The sequence below is a fragment of the Camelus bactrianus genome, chromosome 6 (genome assembly GCF_048773025.1).
Source record: "Camelus bactrianus isolate YW-2024 breed Bactrian camel chromosome 6, ASM4877302v1, whole genome shotgun sequence".
NCBI lineage: Eukaryota > Metazoa > Chordata > Mammalia > Artiodactyla > Camelidae > Camelus > Camelus bactrianus.
The window spans coordinates 11,427,849-11,453,046 of NC_133544.1; the positions used below are offsets into that span (position 1 = coordinate 11,427,849).

At 48.4% G+C, this 25,198-nt stretch overlaps 1 protein-coding gene across 3 annotated transcripts in view; it reads left to right on the forward strand.

The window, feature by feature from the left end:
• FBLN5 (fibulin 5) overlaps positions 1–25,198 on the forward strand; it is a 70,272-nt gene that overhangs the window by 40,127 nt on the left and 4,947 nt on the right. For all 3 annotated transcript variants that reach the window (XM_074365124.1, XM_010968703.3, XM_045505792.2), the window contains 6 exons: positions 4,997–5,119; positions 9,337–9,453; positions 13,003–13,122; positions 16,829–16,951; positions 17,977–18,103; positions 20,992–21,187. In XM_074365124.1, the coding sequence (XP_074221225.1) occupies positions 4,997–5,119; positions 9,337–9,453; positions 13,003–13,122; positions 16,829–16,951; positions 17,977–18,103; positions 20,992–21,187 (806 nt within the window). The remainder of the gene's footprint in view (positions 1–4,996; positions 5,120–9,336; positions 9,454–13,002; positions 13,123–16,828; positions 16,952–17,976; positions 18,104–20,991; positions 21,188–25,198) is intronic.

Sequence of the window (25,198 nt, forward strand, 5' to 3'; positions counted from 1 at the left end):
GCCTTTTCTCACCTCTAGTCTCAGTCTCCTGCCACATATCTGGGGCTTTGAGGGGAGAAATCTCCAGCTCTGGCTGAACTGTAGAACTAACCATGTTTCCTAGTCCACTGAGCCCCCATGGTGTATCAACTTGATGTCTTCTGAATTCCAGAGCAAAGCCTGCAGCAGGCAGAAGCCAAGCATCCTGATCTTTCATTGCTGTTAGAAACAGCATCTCACCGGGGAAGGGAACAAAAATTTCTCAGGCACCTACTACGTGCCAGGCAGTGGCGATGGGGCCTGTGAACACATTGATGTATGAACTCTCATGGCGACTGGGGAGGCAGGCTGCCGCAGCTCTGTTTGGCAGGACACCTGAGGACCCAAGAGGTTAATCAGCTTGCTTGGTATTATTCAGTTATTAAGTGCAGGAGCCTGGATTCACACCCAGCTCTGCCTGCACCCAAAGTTTTCTTTTTTTTTTTTTTTTTTACCCAGTAGCCTTTTCTGGGGAGATCTCAGCCCTTTGATCTTCTTTCCTCTTTAGCTTTGGAGCTGGCCAAGTGACCTAGGAAATGCTCTCCCTGTGGGCCTGGGGAAACCATTAGGTTTTGTTTTGTTTTGCTTTGCTTTACAGTTTTTAAAGGACATTGTATTTCAGTGAGGATTTGTGTTATGAAAACAGTTTAGCTATTTTCCCTTTAACCTTTAGGAAAAAGCGCAGAACTGTAAAGGCATGTGGGTGTGTAATATGTGTGTTCACATACAATAAATAGCTCGTACACCTGTGCATATGATTTGTATCCAAATGTATTGATGCATATTTATAGCAGTAAGTTGTCCATTCTACCTGCCTGTAGAGATTTTTATAGAATAACCTGTGAGTTAACACTATAATTATACCTGGAACCATTAGTTTTACGTGGGACAGAAAAGTGGGTTGTTTGCTATTTTCTAAGAACTAACTCACTCCCAAGGAAGGACATATTATGGCATAAACAGACAGCATGGGCCCCAGGACATGCTGTGAGAACTCCATCTGACAAGAGAGAGGGGCTCCCCGCCTATCACCATGTGCTTCCATCACTGACGCCTGCTCCAAGGGCTAAAATTTCCAGCAGCTTTGTAGGCCGTGACCTTTTCCCATGCTGTCCCTTGAGTCGGCCTGGAAGATTCTGTTGGTTTTGTTGTCCTGGTTTGCTGGGTGGGTGTAGTCTGATACCTCGAGGCCAGGCCCTTCATCTGGTGCCTTCCTGTGAGGTCTTGACTGGACTTGAAGGCTGTTGCCTTAGCGCACCTGCTGAGGACGTGGGACCCAGCCATCAGTATGATGTCCTACGTGAGTGTCCCTGATGTGTGGGTCACTGTCCCGAGGCTGGGAGCTTACTTCTGCCTCCTGGGAGGGTGTCAAGGAGACGTGGTGGCCTGCTTTGAGGACTTTTCCTGAGTGAGGGGTTGTTTCAGATTGAGAATGGCATCATTGGAGACCACGCTGGGGTTGTCTGAAGGGAGGAGTTTCAGCTCAGACAAAGCTGCACGAGGCAGCTGAGCTGTGTTGCTCAACACAGCACAGATGATTTCATCCTGGGCAGGGGCCATGTTGGGCTTTGACCTGCTGCTGGGATCTGGAGAAGTCAGCGAGCGCTTTCCTCCAGTTTCTGGGGTGCTGGTTGTCCGGACGGCGGGTAGATGTTCCTCCAGCTGGGCAGGTGGAGCCAGGGCTGCTGTGGTGGGATCCTCTAGGGGCCCCGGCAGCTACCCAGGCGGGATGCAGGGAGCCGGCAGAAGGACTCTTGGGAAAGTCTGCTTCCGGGAAACACACAACTGGAGGGGCTGCACTTGACGCAGGCTCTCCCAGTGAGCTGGAGATCTGGGAGGACACACACGCGTGCGCGTGCGCACACACACACACACACACATACACAGAGCCACAGTAGAATGCAAAAAATTAATAAGTGAATGAGTGCATAAGTGATTGAGTGAACCCAGCATTCTTTTCTCTTAAGGGACTCGTCCTAAATATCACACAGAAAAGGAAAGGAGTCCCAGGCATGGTTTGTGTACGAGGATAATGACACTTACTCAGGTTGCCGTAGCTTGTACTTTTCCACTGATGCAGAAAAGGACCCTTTGCCAAAGAATGTCCTTGGAGTGGTTCAATGTATTATTCCTTCTGTTATTTAAGTCAAAGGTATTTAATGTAAGCAATTCAGCTGTGAGCTGGAATGTGTGATGAGTCTTTGAATCCCGGGCGGAACTCACAGCGTGAACACTTTCAGCTTCAGCTCCACCAGGTGTGTAAGCTGTCGGGGGTTTTCGGTGGGGGTGGTGGGTTTTAAAGTCCATCCACCAGAATGGTCTTGTCAACAGGTTGGCTGGAAAAAACTTGTCTGGGGGCTGAAAGGCCTTAATGTTTGTTGCCCCCGTGTTCATTCACTCATTTCACCAAATAGTGAACATTTTCTATGGACACAGCCTTATACCAAGTGTGCTTTGAGGGTATAAGGATGGGACACACATCCCCCTCCAAGACTCCAGACTTACTGAGTTCTCAAAATATGTTTGTATTGACAATCCATCCATTCAATGTTAATCAACTGACAATGCATTCAATCCATTCAATCATTCAATCCATCAGTTCAAGTAGTTTTTTGAACATACATTAACAGAAATGCGGTACAAATGAGTTAATTCTTTAAGTCAGTGAAAGTGGTGTTTTTCAAAAAAATAAACTTTAGAGATTTTGTTTCTGAACTTGAACATTTGGCACGTGCCCTTGTGTGTGCACCTGCATACACCCGGAGGCCCCTCTCGCCCTCCTGAGCCCAGTCCCGTCTACTGGCCAACATTTGGATCCTCTCTTTAGGGCTTTGCGGGCACGGCGGGCAAACCATCGGTTACACAAACACAGAGCCTTGGGGACTCGCTGTCACCAAGGGTCTCTAACAGCTCTGCTCCTCTGAAGTCTCCCTCACCCTCCATTCCCCTCAAAGCAGGGAAAAGAGCACAAATTCCTAAGGCAACGTCGTTCCCAGGGTACAGTTGCCATCCATCACTTCCCACCGGAAAAATGTAAAAAACCGTAAATGTGCTGGCCAATAGTGGCATTATTTAGTATCATAGGCTTTGATATGGATTTGAGCAGGACAGGATGCTGGCCAAGTATTATGCACTGGATCCCCTGGGAGGCTTTGCTGGGTGGGCAGAACTGGGCTGGAAGGGAGGCCCAGAGCAAAGGCAGGAGCTCTTGCAGCTGAGAACGGGGCTGGGTCTTTGCCACCGAGGCTGCCCATCGTCAAGGCATCGGGGCGGAGAGGAGGCTGCCGCCCTCATGGAAGCAGGTTCTTGGAGGCTGTCTGTGTTTAGAGGGCTGGAGCCTGGTTTCTGTGTGATGCCCAGACACCTGGTCCTTTGGAGCTGGGGTGGGAACTGACCAGTGATGTTGGTGTTGACTCTGGACGCAATGGTGGTGGATTGAACTCAGGAGACCATCGCTTACCTGGCTGAATGTTTCACTGGGTCAGCTGTGCTCACTTCCCGAGTGCACACCTGTGCCAGAGCAGATGCTCTGGGGCCCTGGCCGCCTCCCAGTCCCACCACAGTCTGCCATCTATGATGTCAAGAGGCAGACGGTTTTCCAGGTGGGGCAGGAAAAGGCAGCCAAAGCTCAGCCTCTCTCCTCTTCCTGGTCTGCTGGTTCCTTCTCCAACCTGCCTGGGCCTGAGCAGTGTGACGGCTGCTACTCCTGCCCAGAGGGGGCTGGGCGGCAGGCAGCCAGAGGGGCCTGGCCTGGCTCTTCACTTAGCTCCTCCTGCACAGTCTTCTCGTCTGTAAAGTGGGGATCATGAGCCCACTGCACGGGGAGAAAAAAAAACGAGATAACATATGAAAGGAGCCAGACACACTGCGCAAGCTCAGTGAAGTGCAGCTTTTAATATTATTTCAAGGGCCTGATGGTCTGTTCTGGGGAGGAGGGAGAAGGTGTAGATGAGCAAACCCTGACTGCAGCAACGAGGGGGCAAAATGAGGGAGCCCTGTGGAGATGCAGACCGGCGCGGGAGGGAATGATGAGCAGGGAAGGCGGAGCCCGGCCGGGTCAGTTCCTGTGGAGTGAATGAATAGCTGAAGGTTTAGAGAGTCTCATCCTTGAGGTCAAAGTGAGAGCTTGGTGTCAGGAGGTCTTGCTATAGATCTGTGTGCTCTTCCTAAAGTGCAGTATGGGGAGAGAGGGAAGAGGGATTCGTCTCAGCCGAAACAGTTTTGAGAGCTGTGAACACCAGATGTCTTGAGAAATGTGGCCACGAATGCAGAATGGGTCCAGCTCTGCTCTGAAGATCTCAGTTAAGAAGGGACCAACTGGGACACAAGGACCTGCACACCAGCAGGCGGACGGTTACGGGCATGTAGCAGCATGGAGAAGCCCAACGTGAGCAGAGATCAGCCCCCGGAGCTCTGGAGTGGAGGGGTGGCCGGAGGGCTCGGGGAAGCTTCGTGAAGGGGCAGGAGCCCTAAGCTGAAAGATTTTCGTGCATGGATGCAATCAGGTCACTTGACTACAAGAGTCCGTTGGTGAGGGACATTTTTTTTCCTTCTGTTATGCTCTCCTTGGTGTTTATCACAGCTCTGTGTACACAGTAGGTACACAACAGATGTGTTTAATATGCGAGTGGATAAGCCTACTACCAAATGCATTTCTAGATTAGGTTGGTTGTTTATCAAGGAGACCTGCTTTCAGAGAAGGATGAGGTAAGAGGGCAGAAAAGTGCTTAAGGTTGTGTGCTCTCTTTTTGGCCATTTCCTTTGTGGATTTCTGGGGAGCAGCTTAGCTCTGCCTGCTCCAAAAAGGCCAGGATCTCTGGGTGGTACCCGTTAGGGAGGTGCTTCCATCTCTTTGGATATAATCCAGGGACATTATCAGTGGCTACCCAGCCAGATGAGCAAGCAGCTGGCATCTCTGGTGGCTCCAGGGCTCTAAATACATATAGGTGACTTTCTCTGGAATATGTTTGTGTTACAGATGTGGACGAATGTGCAACGGATTCCCACCAGTGCAACCCTACCCAGATTTGCATCAACACCGAAGGAGGGTATACCTGCTCCTGCACCGATGGCTACTGGCTTCTCGAAGGCCAGTGCTTAGGTAACAGCTCTTTGCGGCACACAGACTCTTGAAAGTGCATGGTTGCGTTGAGTATTGTGAAGTGCGGGCAGAGCTGGGTGACGTAAGGGCAGCGGGCTTTTCTCTGGTGGTGGGGGAGGCAGAAGGCTATTGCATTTACAGGTAACATCACCCCGTAAAATCAGCCCTCACCATCACTGCCATGTCATCATCAGAGTTTTTGAAAATATTTTTTAAGGATTCACGTTTGATTTTACCTCAGCCTTCTTTCTTCCTTCTGGCAGTCTATAACAAAGGCAAGAAATGATAAGGGATGAGGGTTATTCTGTCCTACTTAGAAATCACATGAAGAGAAGGGAATGTTTGCTTAGTCACAGAGATGTCCGAAGTCTCAAACGTGGACCACTGGATTCTGATCTGACATCATCTGCTCCCAATACCCTACCCTAGCCCACACCAGCACGCCCTCCCCACTAGCTGTAGTCTTTTTCAAGGAGTCAGTCATCACCAATTGAGAATTTTGTCCCTGGTAGTTGGCATCTGCTATATGGTCTCTCTGTTTATTTTTACTGGAAGGCTGTTTTCCTTTCTTCCCCTCTAGTTTTTGATTTAGCCAAGTGCATGAATTCATAGCACTCTCCAGCTGTCACTTCAATTTCTCTTTCTAGGGTGTGATTTCTATGCCGTTTTCTTGGAAAAGCCCTACTGGCTTAAATTCTCTAAGACACTATTCTGTGGCCTGAAAGTCAGTCCAGGAGGAACTGAGAAACAAATCCAAACAACATCCTGGAAACAAACAAACAAAAAGTGTCTTCTTTCCAAGTCTTTCCTGATTGAGACTGAGTCCTCTAGAGCCCTGTCCAAAGCATCCTTGGGGCCTGACAAGCCAGCCTTGGCTTGGTTCTCCTTTCCAGGCACCGAAGAGCTGGCTGCACATGGACATTTGTGAATATGACGACTGCTTTGCATTTTAACCAACCTTAGCTATTCTGGAAAATTTGATGCCACTGACTTGAACATAAGCAGATCAGTGTGAGTGAGTTATTTGTATGGGAACTCAATATGTAGAATTTCAGAGCTGGAAGGGATGTTAGGTATTATGTCATCCAACTTTTATAGAGTTGGAAACTGAGACTCAAAGAGGAAGAACATGTTGGACAAAGTTAGAGTGAGTTGGGTCTAAAATCAGTCTCCTATTTCTCAGGCCAGTTTTTTCCTACCACAAGGGGGTGCTAGAGAAGACCAGGTGGTCGGGCCAAACAGAAGGGGTAACAGAGACCTTAGGGCCAGGAGACCCTTCACCACCTGAGCAGGGGCAGTAACTGGGACATCCCTCTACCTGGGAGGACTGTTCACTTCCGCAGAGCATGAGGCTGTGGGAGGGGTGCTCCCGGAGGCGTCACATGATGCTGCGCGCACAGCCCGCTTACACTTCACATTCAAAGTGAAGACCTTTCCTAATTCTAGCTAAATTCATGCTGTCCCCTGGCCAAATTCTTTTTTTTTCTCTTTCAAAATGTAAGTTCCACAGCTGTCCACCACCCCTCCTATGCACTTTTTGAGGCATTGCGTTTGTAGAAAAACAAGGGGCGGGGTGGGGGCTGCCTTTCCCCCGAGCTACTCCTAGGCAGAGGTTGCCCTCTTTCCCCACTGTTGCCTCCCTGGGCTTGGTGATGCGCCCAGCTGTGCGCTCGTAAGAGGTCAGGACCAGAGTTGCACAAGTCAATGTGCTTTCTGAGCAGGAGCTGCATGGCACTCAGTGGGCAGTGGACTGAGCCAAGTTAGAAGTAGCTATGACTCAGAGATAAAATGGGACACAGCCCTCCTCAGAAGGATGGGACAACGGGTAAGGTGAAGGTGGTGTCCCTTCTGGCAGTAGGTGGTAGAAACTAGGCACAGAGGCAAGTTCTGAGCTGACCCCTGGAGCCCTGGGTTGACTCTGGTTCCAAAGGAAGGGGTACCAGGTTGGGGAACATTTGAGGGGAGGTGAGGATGAAACAAGGACCAGTTACAACTATAGTCAGGTCCCCCACCTGGAGGCTTCATTCAAGACATCCTACCCTGCGGGAGTGGATTATCCAGCCCATCAACTTGGGGTCCGGGGAAATGCTTTCTCAGTGACATCAGACTCCCCGTTGACTAGTATATGTCAGCCTGGCTCTGCTAAAAGGAACCATTCACCCACAGAGCTGCTTGCTCAGGAAAGGCCAGCCCTGGCTTGGAAGAGATGTGTTTATCCAGGGTTTTATGTCCACTCTGTCCAAGGAGGAGATCCAAGGTGAACTCCAGTGTCCTTGTGTTACTGGATTCACAGTCTCCAGACTGTAGTGCTACCCAGTTTGTCCCAGCCTTCACTCTCTCTCGTTCCTGGCAGCTGGACATATTCATTTTTTTTAATTGAAGTATAGTCAGTTTACAATGTTGCATCAGTTTCTGGGGTGCAGCATAATAGTTCAGTCATACATATACATACATATATTTGTTTTCATACTCTTTTTCATTATAGGTTACTACAAGATATTGAATATCGTTCCCTGTGCTATACAGTAGAAACTTGTTGTTTATTTTATATATAGTAGTTAATATTTGCAAATCTCAGGCAGTTGCCCAGCTAGCTCAGTCAGTAGAGCATGAGACTCTTAATATTTGCAAATCTCAAACTTTCAATTTATCCCTTCCCAACCCCTTCCTCCCAGTAACCATAAGTTTGTTTTCTATGTGAGTCTATGTTTTCTGTGAGTCTTCTGTTTTGTAAATAAGGTCATTTGTCTTTTTTCTAGATTCCACATATAAGTGATATCATATGGCATTTTTCTTTCTCTTTCTGGCTTACTTTACCTAGTACTGACAGTCTTCAGGTCCATCCAGGTTGCTGCAAATGGCATTAATTTATTATTTTTAATGGCTGATTAGCATTCCATTGTATAAATACACCACAACTTCTTTATCCAGTTATCTGTCGATGGACATTTAGGTTGTTTCCAAGTCTTGGCTATTGTAAATAGTGCTGCTATGAACATTGGGGTGCATGTATAAAGTTCCCTCTGGATATATGCCCAGGAGTGGGATTGCCAGATCATATGGTAAGTCTATTTTTAGTCTTTTGAGGAATTTCCATACTGTTTTCCATAATGGCTGCACCAAACTACATTCTCATCAACAGTGTAGGAGGGTTCCCTTTTCTCCACACCCTCTCCAGTATTAATGTTTGTGAATTTTTTAATAATGACCATTCTGACCAGTGTGAGACAATACCTCATTATAGTTTTGATTTGCATTTCTCTGATAATTAGCGATATTGAGCATTTTTTCATGTACCTATTGGCCATACGTATGTTTTCACTGGAGAATTTCCTGTTTAGGCCTTCTGCCCATTTGTGGATTGGTTTTTTTTTAAATTATTAAGTTGTATTCTGGAAATTAAGCCCTTGTCAGTCTCATCTTTTGTAAATATTTTCTCCCATTCCGTAGGTTGTCTTTTTGTTTTGCTTAGGGTTTCCTTTCCTGTGCAAAAGCTTACAAGTTTAATTAGGTCCCATCTGTTTTTTTTTTTTTTTTTTTGCTTTTATTTCTATTGCCTGGGTAGACTGCCCAGGAGAACATTGCTAAGATTTATGTCAGAGGATGTTTTGCCTATGTTTTCTTCTAAGCAAACTTGTCTATATGTTTAAGTCTTGAAGCCATTTTGAGTTTATTTTTGTATATGATGTGAGGGAGTGTTCTAACTTCCTTGATTTACATGCAGCTGTCTAGTTTTCTCAACACCACAGATATATTCACTGTTAATGGAACTGCAAGCAGCCTATCTAAGCCAGAATATGGATTCCTCTTACACTGCAAGTTAACTCGTCTTTTCCCAAAGCAGTGAAACGTTTCTGTAGAATCTTAGAGTGACCCTTAATGTTGGATAAATTCAGTGTTGAATCTTGGAGCTGGATAAAATCTGAGAGGCCATCTTAACCAACATCTCCCTCTAAGTGGAAATTTCTTCTACCACTTTCCAGATAGGTTCAAGTTCTCGTGGGACAGAAATGGGTCACGGAGGATCGTAGGGAAATTGAGCCTCGGAATCCAGAGGGTATCACCATCCCTGACACTTTGTAGGCACTATCTTTGTGTTAGTTCCTCTTTGCTTCCCTTTGAGATCCTGCTCCAGAAGAGCTGGGCAATAATGATGCTGGGGTGGCATCGGTGATGGAGAAGAAATATCTCACCTTGCTTGCAACTCTTGTTTCCAGACATTGATGAATGCCGTTATGGCTACTGCCAGCAGCTGTGTGCGAATGTTCCTGGATCCTATTCCTGTACATGCAACCCTGGTTTTACCCTCAATGAAGATGGAAGGTCTTGCCAAGGTATGTAATGTGAATGATAGCTTGAGCACAATGTGAAACCCTAGATGCTGTCTTCTTCAGAGTCTGATAGTTTATGTGGGTGGGAAATGCTGTTGTTAAAGTGTATTCTCCCTCATTGTCACTGCCCACCCTTCCCACTGCTTACAGAAACCTGAGATCCCAACTGAGGTTATGTGAAACCCGTCAAAGTGTGCTCTGGGTTTGCTGACATTAGAGCCACAGTCATCCACCAGCTGGGAGCTTACCATTTCATGGTTCCCTCTGTGCCTCTGCTATCCAGAAGTAGCCCCGTCAGCTTTCTTGGCTAATCAGAAATGTTCTCGCACGTCCCGTAATCTGAGTCCAGTTCCTGAGGCCCAAAGAGGGAAGATCCGAGAGGTCTCCTGATTCTTGGTGAATTGCAAAATATTTGCCAACACTCTGTGCAGGGGTTTCATGGGCAGTTTTGATGCCTCTTGTTACAGGTTTCCCTCCGGCCTGGACTAGGAGGGCCTGTTACTTAGCAGAAAGTCCGGGGGTGGTGGTAATTCCCTCTCCAATCTGACATCACCCACCGTAACAGAGGGAAACAAAGCCGTTTTCTGATGCTCATGTGATCGCTTCCCAGACTGATCAGTAAGAAAAACAAGCTTCACGCCTGTTCCCCTTTCCATCTGAAGGTTTCTTCTGCTCAGGAAGTGAATGGGGGGGACTTAAGACTCAAGGAATTAGTGCAAGTCCTGCCTGGCCCCCGACTCCCCGCCCCAAGCCCGTCGCCCGGGCCTCCAGTCCCTGGCAGCTGCATCATCCAGGGTGGAGGCAGCGCCGGAGACTCAGAATGAGGTCTTTGTTTGGAGCCTGCCACCAGGTTTTGCAGGATCCATTTCCTTGTCACCCTACTCGGGGTCTGGCGGGCAGGCTCCCGGCCAGCTGGTTGGAGGATATTATGTCTCCATTCGTTTAATCGTATCTAAATCATTGGGTAAACAGGAAGGCATCAGCGTTAAAGAGTTTGATCCTGGATTCTTTGTAAGTCTCTCTTCCAAAGCCGGTTCTGCTGATTGTGCCAAGAAGTCTCGGCTGTGTTCCTCTGGCCAGGAGGGGTCATTTTCTTCTGAGAGCAGAGGCTGGGCTGGAAGGCTGAGGGAGCTGACGGAGCTGGGAGCGGGTGCCTGGCTCCCTTGCTGCTGGGACAAGCGACTTAAGGCAGATGCAGGCTTCTCTGTGCCAGGCCTGCGGGTTCGAGATGCCAGCCCAGGTTTTCCCCCAGCGGCTGGCTTGGTGTTCCCAGCACCTCCTGGGGCACAGCCATGCACAGCAGAGCCAAAAGGCCCATGTATCGTCCTTCAAGGTCAGGCCTTTGACAAGGAGCAGTTAACACACCTGGCGATGCCAGGTCCAGCAGTGTGATAAAAAGCAGCAGGCCCAGCTCCCAGGCCTGGACACAGGCACTTGGTCACTGGGATATTGCATCAGCAGGGCCCACGGCAACACAGGATGTGACAAGCTCCAGTGAGCTTTTGTAACCCTAACATCTCAAGCGAGGAAGAGTGTTTTGCACTCTTCAAAGCATTGTCACGCTTTAAGTTCTCTGAGCCCCGAATCTTAGCCTCATGAGGTAGGCAGGGCAGATGAGGAAGACTGTGAAGCAACTTGGCCAAAGGCACACAGCTCAGTGGTGGCAGAGTTGAGTGTAGAACCAAGGGTCCAGCCTTCCTGTCCAGCAAGTTGACATGGGGTGGGGTCTGCTCCCACGGGATTCAGGAGGGCGTCTGATCATGTGTGGATCACAGAGGGGCAGGAAAGGGCAGCCAGGGCCCCAGGGGGCGGAAGCTGCGAGAGAGCACAATCTGACCTCATTCATCTTGGAGTGGCCAGCGTCTGGCTGGAAGCCGAGGCCTCCAGCCCTAAGACTCATCCGGGCCGTCCTGCTTGAACCAGCTCTCCATGGCCCACACCACGACATTCTCCTGGCCTCCCTGGCCTTCTAGGTGGATAGCCTCCAGACTCCCACTAGGCACCAGGAGAGACTGGCATCTCGCTGGACCCTCCCTGCCTGACTGTATTTTTTTCCCTCTGGAGGTTATAAAGGTGCCAGGGAGCGGCAGACGTGTGGGCATGGGAATGCCCTCTTCTTTAAGAGAAACTTCTCAGGCTGCTCACCTGTTAACTCCGAAAACACTCAAATCTCTGTTAAGAGTCATAAGAAGTTTACCCGGACTTTTGAAGGCGAGAGAAATCCTCTCTGCTGGAAATTTGGTCATTGCCATATGAAGTGTGGGAGAAGGGGGGCGTAAAACGGGTCAGCCAGGGCCATTGTCCAAAGGGGCTCCCTCCCTTCCTCCCTGCCTCTGATGAGCTGTGTAGAATTGTGGGTATCCTGGAAAGACCCCTGACTCATGTCCCAGTTTCAACTGTGCCCCTATTAGCTGGGGGACTTGGGCACATCTCTCAACCTGAAAACCAAGGGAAATATCTTTGTGGATGTATAATTGTTGTAAAATGAACCGCACGATTAAAGGTGCATGATTTCATACACTTTGGCATGTGTATACCTCCACAAAACCATCACCAACTCAAGGTAGTGAATATTCCATCGCTCCTTAAAGTTTCCTTGTGCCCCTTTGTGGTCTTCTCCTTAACCTACTGAACGTATAACATGGGCTGATGGTCCTTAAGGAGGGTTGTAAGGATTCAGTGTGTGTGAGCTCCTTTTGTAATAATCAGTAACATTACTCACATGTAATTGTCTTAGTCTATTCCGGCCACCATGCCAAAATATCATAGACTGGGTGGCTTACACAGCAGAGTTTCACTTTCTCGCGGTTCTGGAGGCTAGAAGTCCAAGGTGAAGGTGCCGCAGGGTTGGGTGCATGTGAGGCCTCTCTTCCTGGCTTGTAGAAGGCTACCTTCTCCCTGTGTCCTCACGTGGCAGGAAGGGCAAGAGTAAGCTCTCTGGTGTCTCTTTTTAATAAGGGCACTTATCCATCATGGGGGCCGCACCCAGATGAGTTCATTTGGCCTTCATTACCTCCTAAAAGCCCCATCTCCAAATATCACATTTCGGGGTCAGGGTTTCAACGTATGTATTTTTGGAGGGAGACACAATTCAGTCCACGGCAATGATGACTTGAGTTGTTATTAGAATTATCATGATGATTTATCTGTTTACCTGAAACTTCAAAGTCAGTGGGGATGAGGGAAGAGCTCATTGGGGATGAATGCAGTAGGTGGTGGGAAAAGGCAGATGTGCCTAGAAACTCCTGTTGGTGAGCCTTGGAGGGCAGTTACTGGGAGGTGTGTATGTGTACATGTGTATGTGTTCATGTACACGTATATGATGTGTGTACATGTTGTTTCTACCTTCCCCAACTTGCAACCCTCGAAGGGACGTATGGCTGGAGCCCCTGGTTCTTCAGTGAACACTGTGGGATCTGAACTCGATCTGATGGGTCCTAGATGGAGATCCTTGGTACCCGTGCACCTGGTGTCCTAGGGGTGGTAGATTATGTTGCCGGTGCACATGATCCGTCACGGGAATGGGCAGTGATGTGCTTTGGTTTTCCACAGATGTGAACGAGTGTGCAACCGAGAATCCCTGCGTGCAGACCTGCGTCAACACCTATGGCTCTTTCATCTGCCGCTGTGACCCAGGATATGAACTCGAGGATGACGGTGTTCACTGCAGCGGTAATGGGCTTGGCGTCAGAGACCACTCCCTGTACTCGGAGCACCGGGGTGGGGGCTTTCCTCGCAGGTGTTTCCTCTCGTGTCCCAGACACATCTCCAGTTTGGGACTTTTTCCAGTGCAGTGGGGGGCACAGCCACACAAAACAGAGATGAGTCACTTCCCAAAAGGTGGAGTGTAGCCCCACGTCCCTTGTCATTTGACCCCTAATGCAAAAACCAGTGGAGCTGCCTTTTAGGGTCTGACATGGGGTTGAAGAGGAAATGGCCTGTTGGTATGAGTTGTCTGTCATCACTCAGCACTGAGTCAAGTCCTCGGGGTAGAGCAGATAGTACTAATGGAATCGTGGCGGGAATAAAAGCAAATGTCATGGGGTACGTTTGGGATGGGGAGCACTGAATGAAGGAGATCAGGTATGTAAGTGAGAACACTGTGAATTACTAAAATCCCTGCCATCGGTGCCTAGCTCCAGGCCTGCACACGGCGTACATGCACCGATTAGTTCTCAAATCAACTAAGGAATGATTGGATGCTGAATTAGCTTGTTGTGAGAACAGAGACGGCTCCGTTGACCTTTTATAAATTTATTCCAAGCCCACGAATCTGTGATTCTCTGCCCACGCTAGCTGGTGGACACTATTATCATTTTCTTAGAAACATGTAAACTCTTGTAAACGCCTTGAGACTAGAGACAGCGTCTTACTCATACTCATTCCTGTAGCGCCCTGCTCACAGCCATGTACAGCTCATTCTTTGCTTCATTTTTTCCTTTTCTTTCTTTCCCTGTTTTTTGTAACTATTGAATTAGAGTAAACTCCATTCCACCCACTTTTAGCATCATCAGCAATTGTAAAGGAGCACCGTCCAAATTAATGATGCCCTGCTGTATTTTTCAAAATAAGTGGGCTACACCTGAGGGCATGAAAATCTTCCTGTCCTGCAGAATGGAAAGTTTCCTAATCTCGGGCTTCACTGTAACGGGAACGGACCCAGGTCATGAATGGGACTTGTGTGATAGCTTTGCTGAGGACTGGAGTGATCTAGGGACAGAATTCTCTGAAACAAATGAGCACTTCTGCCTTGGGGCAGGAAAGCTAGAGCCCAAGTAGGCACAGTTACAGAGAACCTCAGACCGATTAAATCTCAGTCCCAGAAATAGCTGCAAAACACCCTCAGGCATGAAAAGCTGCTTTCTTCCTAGATTTCAGTCCCCTCCCCTCCATAGCACTCCTTGGGGAATCTGGGCCAAGGAACTAAGAGGGGGAAAGTTTATCATTAAGAGCTGGGGTTATTTGTCTTTGGAGAATCGTTTGCACATCCACAGATGGTTATTGGCTGTCTGTGGAGGAGGCATGGGAGAGTGACTCTGTAGTCAGATGGAGCTGAGTTCAAATTCTGTGTCTCCTGTATTGTCCTGTCCCTGGCCAGGTCACTTGCTGAGCCTCAGTTTCCTCATTTGTGAACAAACATCTTCCTAGGTTGGTCTAAGGATTAAACGATTTGGGGGTCTCTATGTGTTGACTGACTTTCTCTAAGCGTCGGTGTAAGGAATTTTTGGCTTTTCAAGAATTTTACATCCTTGGTGGTTTGGCAGGGATTTTCAGCTGACTCACTTTAACCAAAATGGCTATCTTCTTGTCCACGTTCACCATGACACCCGCCTTCCTAAGACGTGGGGTGACCCCTGTCCACTGCGGGCTGGAGGGCTGGTGCCGGCTAGCAGTGTGATGCGGGGAGTTTGTTGTCTGTCCTGTCCTGCTTACTCTCTTTCTCTGCTGCTCCCTTATCCTGGGAACTTTTATCTTCTCTGTGTTATTACAGCTGGTGTGGCTCCTCCATGCAGCCCTAGACCCTTCCTAGCTGTGTCTCTTACGGATTTGCTAAGAGAGCTGATCCTGTAAACCGTAGTGGGTTCTCACGTGGATGAGTGAAAAGGGCCTCGTGTGTGCTCCCTGCTGGAAACTGGGCTGATATCTCAGATTGTGTATTTCAGGTGAAGGATGGAGCCACAGCCATTGGTAGTCTGGGGATTGTGGCCCTAAGATAAACTGAGTGGGTTTGTTAGGTGGAGCTGGGTGCTACCCTCTCCATTTGCACTGGGGCCAGCCCTGCTTAGGGGACTTCTCAACCCCAGGACTCCCCAGATCCATCAATTTTAAGTCCTGAGCATGATTTACTCAGGGAGACGTTATGGCATTGTGTTGGTGAGTGTAGGATCCAGAGGCCAGTTGGCTGAGTTCAGATCCCTACTTTAGTGCTTGCTCGTTATCTGTAGGTTTGGCTGAACTACCTAACCTCTGTGAGCCTCAGTTTTCCCTCCGGAAAGTGTGGCTAGTAATAGCACCTCCCTCATGGCCTGAGGTGAGGAGTAAATATGATGAGGTGTGTAAAGCATTTCACCCAGGGCTTGGTACGTAATGAGCTTTCAGGAAATGACAGGTTTTACCACTGCCTCTACTAAGGGTATGAATGGAATCTACAAGCTTAACAGAAATAAGCAGGACACTCTGTCTCTGTTAGGATGGCTGGGGCCAGAGACCAGACTCTACAGGGCCCCCAGGGGAGCAGGAGGGGGGTATGGCAGAGGCAGATCTGACTCACTGAGCATGCTTTAACTTTTCTAATCCGCATCCCAGTTCTGCTAGCTCCTAACCCGTCGCCTGAAAGCCCTTAGGAGAGAAGGGACGGAATTTTTTTTTCTCAGATGTGAGAGACACATAACACAGGCACGTAAGACCCGGAATTATCAGACGGTAGAGAAGCAGCCTCGTTTGTGCTGACACGCTCTCTGGGTGATTCCAGAGAGCATTCCGAGAATGTGTCACATGGGAAAACCATGGAAAGCAAGTTTTCGGGAAACAACAAATGAAAGAAAAACATGTTTTCTTTGGCATGCTCATCGAATGAGGCTCAAATGGGGGCTCTGTTGCCAAACGCTGTGTGTGATGAAAGGTTGGCGGTTCTGGAACGCCTGCTTCTGCATCTACAGCCACAGCCTACTTGTTCAATGGCGCCCCCTTCAGGTCCCCACCTCTGCAGCTGGCAGGGGCCCAGCTCCAGGACCCTGTGTCCCAGGAACCACCGGAGGCAGGCAGGCCACCCCATGCCACCCCAGAGTTTCCTCTTTCAAGGAGGTTCACAATGAAGTTTTAATATAATTGATACCCCCTGGCCTTTGGGATATATCCCTTTTAGTTGTGATTTTAGGAATAATAGTTTTTCTCAACTTGGGGGAGATTACAGGGAAGTTAGCACTGGGAAAGTTGTCCTTTCAGAAGACCGAGGCCAGTGAATGCTTTTTAGGTCTAGGGGAAGAGCTTGGCCCCCAGAAAACTCCAGCAGGCAAACAAATCTGACTCCCAGAAGTGGAGGGTAGATTCACCTACAGGGCAGAATGAGCCAGTGATGAGTGGATGATGTAGCTGAGCCAGAGGCAAAGGGTGTTGAAGGCTTGATGGAGACAGATTTCAGCTCCATGGAGGAGAGAATTTTTCTAACAATTAGAGCTGTCCAAATGCCAATGGGCTTCCTCAGTAGACAGTGAGCTCCCTGTCACCAGAAGTGGTCAAGAAATGAATTGGCAACTTCTTGACAGTAAAGCTATCACATGTGTCAGGAGAGCCTGGACTCTGTAATAGATGAGCCCCTAAGTGCCCATCCCCAGGTCATCTGTGACTATAAACAGCAGGTGTAACTTGTCACTCCCAGATATGGACGAGTGCAGCTTCTCCGAGTTCCTCTGCCAACATGAGTGTGTGAACCAGCCCGGCACGTACTTCTGCTCCTGCCCAGCTGGCTACATCCTGCTGGATGACAACCGAAGCTGCCAGGGTAAGGCTGCTCAGAGAAGCCTGGCTGGGGGAGGTGTGTGGTGGGGCTGTCTCAGGGGGGCACCTGAATGTCTTCACCTGGGGAAGGAGGCAGCGTGGAGGGCGTGAGCGGGTACTGGTGACTCCCATGCCTGGGCTGCTGCCTTTCTGCCCTGCAATCCATCCTCTGGCCTCAGAAAGGACAAGGCTACTCTCCTTCTGGAATGAACTCTGCAGATAGAGGTGGCCGGTCCTGTCTCCCCAGGCAGATCTCTGCGGCCACTCTGGGGACTGCTCCAGTACCAACCTGGACTTCTTATGGCCTGACCCTGGTCCGTGAGCATCTTCTCACGGCTCCTGGAGGGCAGCCTGGGATGCTTTTCTCTAGTGACTTCCCAGAGAGTGAGTGCTGGGGACACCACATACCTCTGACTGCTGTGTGCCTCAGAGGGTCGGGAGCCCTGGCTGGAAAGAGTGGGTCTTCTCCAGATTGGCTGCTGGAGATGATTTCCAGCCCATGCTGCACCCACTGGGGCAACTGAAGGAGGCAGGTAGCTGAGTAACAGACCCATTTTCAGTTCTTTGAAACTGCCTCACCCCAACACCAAGCAAGAATTCTCCCCAGCAGTGCCGGGCAGTCGAAATATAATGTGAGCTAAAATTTGAGCCATATATATAATTTTAAATTTTCTAATGGTCACATTAAAATAGTAAAAAGAAACAGGTAAAATTAAGACTATGTTTTATTTAATTCAATGTATCCCAAATGTTGCCATTCCAATATGTACTCAATATAAAAATTATTGATGAGATAATTTTACATTCTCTGGTACTGAGTTGTTAAAATCTAGTATGTATTTTCCACTGACAGCACATCTCAATTCAGACTAGCCACGTTTCAAGTGCTCAGTGGCCACGTGTGCTAGCGGCTGCTATGTTGGATAGAGTAGCTCTCTAGACAGATCCGGGCAGCCCCCACCCCCACCCTGTCCCATCTACCTTGGAAGTGCTGCCTGGCTTCAGCCTCTTGTCTGCCATGCATTTCAGACATTAACGAGTGTGAGCACAGAAACCACACGTGCATCCTGCAGCAGACTTGCTACAACTTGCAAGGGGGCTTCAAATGCATTGATCCCATCCGCTGCGAGGAGCCTTATCTGCGCATCAGCGATAAGTAAGTCATGGCGTCTTCCTGGGAACATGGGTGAGGGAACTGGCTCTGGTTGCCCCAGTGAGGTGTGAAGAGGACAGAACCTGCTGCCAGTAATCAGAGACCTGATGGACTGCCTACTACACATGTGCGCACATACACACACACACTCACTTGTGCACATGCACATACGTCTTCTGACCTCTTCCAGTCACAGTTTACTGCCCTGAGCAGCACCCAGCCTCTCGCTGGAGGTAGAGGGATGAGTGGGCACATCCATCATGTCCTCTAGGGATGCAGCGTCCAAGAGTTCACGGCTTACCAGTGTGCTTCCTGCTTTGATCAAAAACTGGCAAAAGAGGATGAAGCCAGGGCAGGCGGGTCCTTTAGGAATCCTTTAGAACAGGGCTCTTTGAATTCTGATTCGAGGGTCCTTTGTGGCAAATCAGAGCTTCGGGCTGTTCTCACTGGCTCCCATTCCTGGTTCTCTCTGGGTTTCTCCAGGCTGCCCTTGGCTGTGGCGGGCACCTGAGCTGGTTCAGCTCACAGCACTGAGATGATGTGACCAGTGAGGTCCTTGTTGTGCGGCTGAAAACCCTGGGAGACCTCCTGCCTCCAGGCTCCATTCCAGTCTTACTCCAGCTGCCCCCTTAGTCCTGCCAACCTGAACAGGACCTGCTCTCACTGTCACCGATGCCCTGAAATGTCCAGCCTCCAGGTTTCCGTGCACACATTTTCGGCCACATGGAAGGCATTCCTGCCATTGCCACATAGACAGATCTGCCCCCTCTTTCAGACCTTAGCTCTGATGTCACCTCTCCAGCTGTTTGTCATCCTTTTCAACTGGGAACCATTTCTCCTGCCTCCAAACTTCTTTTAGGAAACACTTATTTTTTGCATGACATGTGACATTTTAATGTGGACATTTGGGCACCAGGGACATTTTGGTTTGGCTATTTTGATGTAGTCTTAAAAAACAAAACTTAAAAATTTTTTTAGTAAATTCATTTATTAAGTGTTAGTCAAGCTCCTGTTAACGTATCAGACTCGGTGCTAAGGGCTATGGTTTTTGTTCTTATGCTAATGAAAGAGAGATACATTAAACAAATTGTCACACAAATGAATATACAATCATAGATTGTGATAGGTGCTCGGAAGAGGAAGAATGGAAATTTATCAAATGAAAGAGTAGGCTGGACCTGGTCTGCTCTGGGGAGTCCAAAAGCCCTTCTGAGGAAATGACATTTGGGTTGGAATGCGAAGGTGAGTCAATGTTAACAGGGGGTGGAAGAGCAGAGGGAACAGCATGTGCAAAGACTATGAGACAGGAGTGACCTTGATGTCTTCAGGGACTGGAAGAAGCTGCAGCCTAGTGAATGACATTTTCAGTGACCTGAGACGAGGTTAGAGAAATTGACAGAGACCAGACTGTGAGGTTTTAGAGGATAAAGTGGGTGTTTAGTTTTTATTCAAGTTGCAATGGGTGCCACTGTAGAACCTTGAAGCAGGATAGAGATATAATCTGATTTATGTTTGACAAAGGGCACCGTGCCTGCAATGTAATAGAGTGGAAGAACCCTCCACTCCTTCACAGCAGGACATCACAGAGGTCCAGGTGAGACCGGGAGACAGTGCAGTGACAGTGGAGATGGTGAGGAGTGGTTGGATTTGGACTACATTTTAGTTTATTAAAATTTTTGTTTTAGCTGTGAATCAGGTTTATTCACTTAAAAATTTTTTTTAAATTGAAGTATAGTTGACTTACAATGTATTAGTTTCAGGTGTGCAGCAAAGTGATTCAATTATATGTATACATATATACAGATATTCTTTTTCAGACTCTTTTCCATTATAGGTTATTATGAGATATTGAATATAGCTCCCTGTGCTGTACAGTAGGTCCTTGCTGTTTATCTGCTACATATAAAGTGGTGTGTATCTGTTAACCTCAAACTCCTGATGTATCCCTCCCCTCCATCCCTTTCCCCTTTGGTAACCATAGTTTGTTTTCTACTGGGCTACATTTTAGAAGTAGAATGATAGAGTCTGAAGATAGACTGGAAGTTAGGGGAGACTGACAGAAACACAGCAAGGCTTACCTCCAGTCCTGGGCACCAAAACATAGATCAACTATCTTCATCTGGTGTGCACCCTGACTCCTAGAGAGATGGAGGGAGGTTAGGGATAAATCAAGGGGTGTCTCTAACAGGCACTCCTTAGTAATGAGTCAATAATTTTATATTATGATATACACTAGCATTTCAAATTAGCTGCTTTGTATTAGAGAGATTTGTATCGATGATTTATTTCTCCAATTAGAGGGTGAAATATTTAAGATCAGATTCTTACTTATCATTGCAATTAATGTCTTAACATCTTAATGTCATGTCCTAAAGTCATATTTTACTCATAGTGAGTTCTGAGTACTTGTTTAGAGAAAGAAAATGTGAAATTATATTCGACTCAGACTGGGGTAGGTACAATAGAAAAGGTAAAAGGACCACTCAAGACCTGTCAATCTAATGTAATCTCTCACTTTCTAAATTTCTTACTGAGTACGTATGGCTGGGGAAGTGAGGGGCTATGGGGCACATTTTGCCGTGTCCACATGTGACAGATGTAAAATGCATTAGAGAATGTCCCAGTGTTCTGGAATCCAGACATCTAAGGTTTATGCTTAGTAGCAAGAATATCTGATTGGCCAGAATAGGCCACTCTGTAGGAAACAGAGAGCTCACCCACAAGCTGGAGAGTTTTTAGATGAGGGCCAGGAGGGGAGAGACTCTACAGTTACAGCATTTGGATGATAAAAATGGGGTGGCCTCCTTTCCAGTGTCTGAAGTGAGGAAGTAGGTACAAGCAGCCTCTGGAAGGGGTGTACCGCGTTCTCACCCAGTTTCCCTTCCCCGCAGCCGCTGTATGTGTCCCGCTGAGAACCCTGGCTGCCGAGACCAGCCTTTCACGATCCTGTACCGGGATATGGACGTGGTGTCGGGACGCTCTGTTCCTGCTGACATCTTCCAAATGCAAGCAACGACCCGCTACCCTGGGGCTTATTACATTTTCCAGATCAAGTCTGGGAATGAGGGCAGAGAGTTCTATATGCGGGTAAGAGGGGGTGGGGCGTGATGGTCTCCGTCTTTCACAGTGCATTCTGTTGTCTTGCCTGGCACATGCTTCTAGAAATGGGCCAGAGTGCAGCTCTGCGGGGCAGGTGTGAAGAGGAGAGGCGCAGGGATGGGAGGCAGGACTCCAGTGTCCTGTTTGCTCTCACTTGCTGTGTGTCCTTGCTAAAGTTGCTGCTCCTCTGTAAGACCCTGGATCCTCAGCTGTGCACTGAGAAATTAGGTCAAGATGCAGTCTTTGATCTCTTTCTTTCTGCAGTTCTGTGGGAGAGGCATTCACATAACCATTGATCTGTCCACTCATTTGACAAGTATTTTACAAGTGCCTACCATGGACTTCTAGAAACTGAATACAGCAGTGAAGAACAGTCCCGAACCCCTGCCCTCATGACACTTACATGGCAGTGAACCTAAAGGCATTCTTCCCAGAAACGGGTTCCACCTACATTGGCCAACACAGGAGTCATGTGGCTCTTTAAACCTAAACTAATTAAAATAAAATAAAATAAAAACTTAGGTTCTTCCATTGCACTAGCCACATTTCAAGTGCTCAGAAGCCACATGTGGCTGTTGAGTTAGCTTAGATATGGAGTGTTTCTATCATCGTGGAAAGTTTTATTAGACAGCACTGACTTATCTATATTAGGAAAAAATATATAGGAAATATAGGAAAAATATACCTGCTTATTAGTAAATTACATACATGCAGTTCTGGACCATTTCTATCGCTGAACTTCGTTTCCTGCAAACTTTGGAGTGATCACATGTTTTTAGAGCCCACTGACTTAGAGCTATGTTTTTTACATTTCAGTGTGAATTTGGGCACTAGTCAAAAAAAGGAATCCCAGAGCTTCCTCTCTAGAGAATTTATTTCAGGAGATGGTGGCTAAGGCGTAGTGTATCAGTTTCCTGTGGCTACTGTAACGAATTGCCATCAACTAGTGGCTTAAGACAACAGAAATTTATTCTGGAAGCCAGAAGTCTGGAATGATTTTCACTGAGCTGAAACCAAGGTGTCAGAGGGCTGTGCTCCCTCTGGAGGCTCTAGGGGAGAATCCATTCCTTGTCTCTCCCAGCTTCTGGTGGCTGTGAGCGTTTCTTGACTTGTGACCACATCGCTCCGATCGCTGCTCCATGTTACCTCTTCCTCTTCTGTGTGTATCAAATCTCCCTCTGCCTCTTATAACGACACTTGTGATTGGACTTAGGGCCCACTCAGATAATCCAGGATAATCTCCCCACGTCATGATCCTTAACTTAATCACATCTGCCAAGATCCTTTTCCATATAAGATAGTGTTTACAGGTTCAGCCTATGAACCTGCATTTCTCACAAATACAGCCTGTGGTCCTCCAGGGTCACTGTGGGGCACTAGACTCAGAAGTTTGTCCACTTTTCTGGGAGACTGCCCTCAGGCCTGTGAAAGAACCATGTATCTGACTGCCCTCTCCCCAGCCGCTGGCAGAATCTTCCAGTCCTTGCCTCTGGGGTTGGGACTGTGAAAACAGACAGGGCTCAGAAGCAGGAATAGAAAAGATTAGGCTGGTATCATGCCTATTTCCTCATAAATATGTTTTCAGCCAGACCCTAACAGGGCAGGATCACATGTGATAACACAGCTGTGGACCCAACATCTGCACACCAGTGTAGCAGGGTCAAGGGCTTTGGAAGGAGATGGAATGAGTGGAGGGTGGAGGAACTTCTGCAAGTTGAAAAGATGGAGCTGCCTCTCTGTCAGTCCTTCCTCCAAACCCGTAAGCCGTGGCCGTCCTGCAGAACCCACTTCTGTGAGCCTCTGTGGGCTGGCTGCCCCTGTGAGCGGAAGCCTCACCCATCAGCAGTCTCTAATCTGGCCTCTCACAGCTGCTTCCAGTCACAGAGCACAAAGATGCCTCTCTTGGGGCTTTAAAATACCATCACACATATCACCTACCTCAGGTTTTTTCCCCAGCAGAACAGAAGATCTGCAGGAAGTGGCCTTGTTTCTGCAAGATTGCACTCCCCAGGTCACCACTTACTAAAATCTCCTAGACCCAAATGTTCCCCCCAGCGGCTGACTTGGAAGAGCTACCCCAAGGTGGTGGGGGAGGGTGATTGTCTTCTACAGGTGGAGTGGATAGGAGGGAGGGCCCCTTCCCGGGAGATTCCTCTAGTGCCTGGATTGTCACTGCAACTAGGGGACCCCTGAAACTCACAACACTTCGAGCTTTTTGTGTTTTGCACTCTGTCTGAAAACACTGAGAAGGGCTGTGATTCTTCAGTATTTATTCAGATGACGTCAGGACACTGAGGGGATGAGGGGATGCCTTGGGAATGGCTGAACGAAACCACAGATGGGGAGGTGGTTCCTGGCTTGATAGGTCCCGAGGGCTGCCCCTGGGAAGAGAACACAGGCTGGGTGTAGGGGCCCTGTGAAACCACCAGACAGGGGGGCCAGGAAGACAGAAACCTGCTGGAGGAGGCAGAGCGCTCCTACTCCGAGCTGTCTGAAGCTGCAGCGCCCACCCCAAGAGGCCATACACAGTCATTCTGACGTGTACGTGGGAGCCAGGCTGACCTACCTCAATTGCGCTCTGCAACTTACCAACCATTTGACCTCGGGCACATTACCTAACCTCCCTGAGCCTCAGTTTCCTCATCTGTAAAGAGGGGATAATGATAGTAATTAAGATTGGATGAGATCATCTACTTAGTGCAGTGCTTGGAGCACAGAATGGCTGTTTTGATCAAACAGGCAGGATTTGGCCAGGATGAAACATTCAATAACTTTCTTTTTCTCACCCTGCTGTCTTGAACCCGCACACACCTGGGTGACATCTCAGGTGCATCCCATCAGATTCACAGGTACTTTCAGTTATTATTGAATTGTCTCCTCCCATGTCACAAGTCCGTGCTGGTTTATATGGAAACTTCAACCTCTCTGTTTCTCTCTCAGTGTAGAGTTTCTCCCTGCCTCAGCTCGGAGCTGCGGCGGAGGGTGGAAGAATGCTTGGCCTCGGTACTGCCCCCCACCACTGACAGTGCTGCCCTGGCTCCTCCTGCTGGGTTTTGGGGGTACGGATGGTGGAAGGGGACTGGTTAGGGGGTCCGGGGTCACACCCCATTGTAAGCAGGCCTTAGTGCTCTCTCTGGGGCAGAGACCCACGTGCTCTCGTTTTCATGGGATGCTTTGTGGGTTCTTTGGAGATTTCCCTGAGGACTTTGCCCTGACCATTCCGGAGTGGGCGATAGGGTCTCTAGTTGGCTACTTGCCACCCCTAAACTCTGTCGCAGAAAGTCTGTGTGTGTGGGGTGTTGCCTCACCCTGGCAGGCAGACCTTACCCAGGGCCTTGAGCACACTGACAGCCAGCTCCCCAGCAGCTCCCTCTACTCACCTTGGTGCAGGCATCTCTGGGGCTCTCTCCTCTAGACTTCTCCAGGGGGAGTCCAGTGCCGCTGTCTGCATCCTTAAAGTCAGGGGAACCACATTGCTTGATGTGGGGGCTGGTAAGTTTGTTTAATATATTTATATAGGCTGGAGATGGTGACAGAGTGAGAGCAAATAGACCTGGCTTTGGACAATGGCTGTGGAAGTTCTGTGTCACAGCAAGAGGAACTACACAGACAGCTCCGGCAGCAAACCCCATACAGTGCTGGGCGTGTGCCGAGTGTTTTCCGTATATCCCTCCTTTCATCTTCACAACAATCCTATGCTCTAGGGCCTGCTTGACTGCTCCGATTTTGTAGACGAGAGCACTGAGGCACAGAGAGGCTGAGGAGCTTGCCCAACTCCTCACAGCTGGGAAGCACCAGAGCAGGGTTTGAACCCAGGCAGTCGGCCACAGATATCTGTGTATACTCTTGAATTTCTCTTTAGGATGTAGGGTATTTTCACCTACTCTTCTAGCTTTGGGGTCTCAGCAGAAATTGAGATAGCAAGAAAATTCTACCTGAACATCTACTCATAATAGAACGTGTTTAATCAGCGTTAGTTATGATTGTATGGATAGTGTC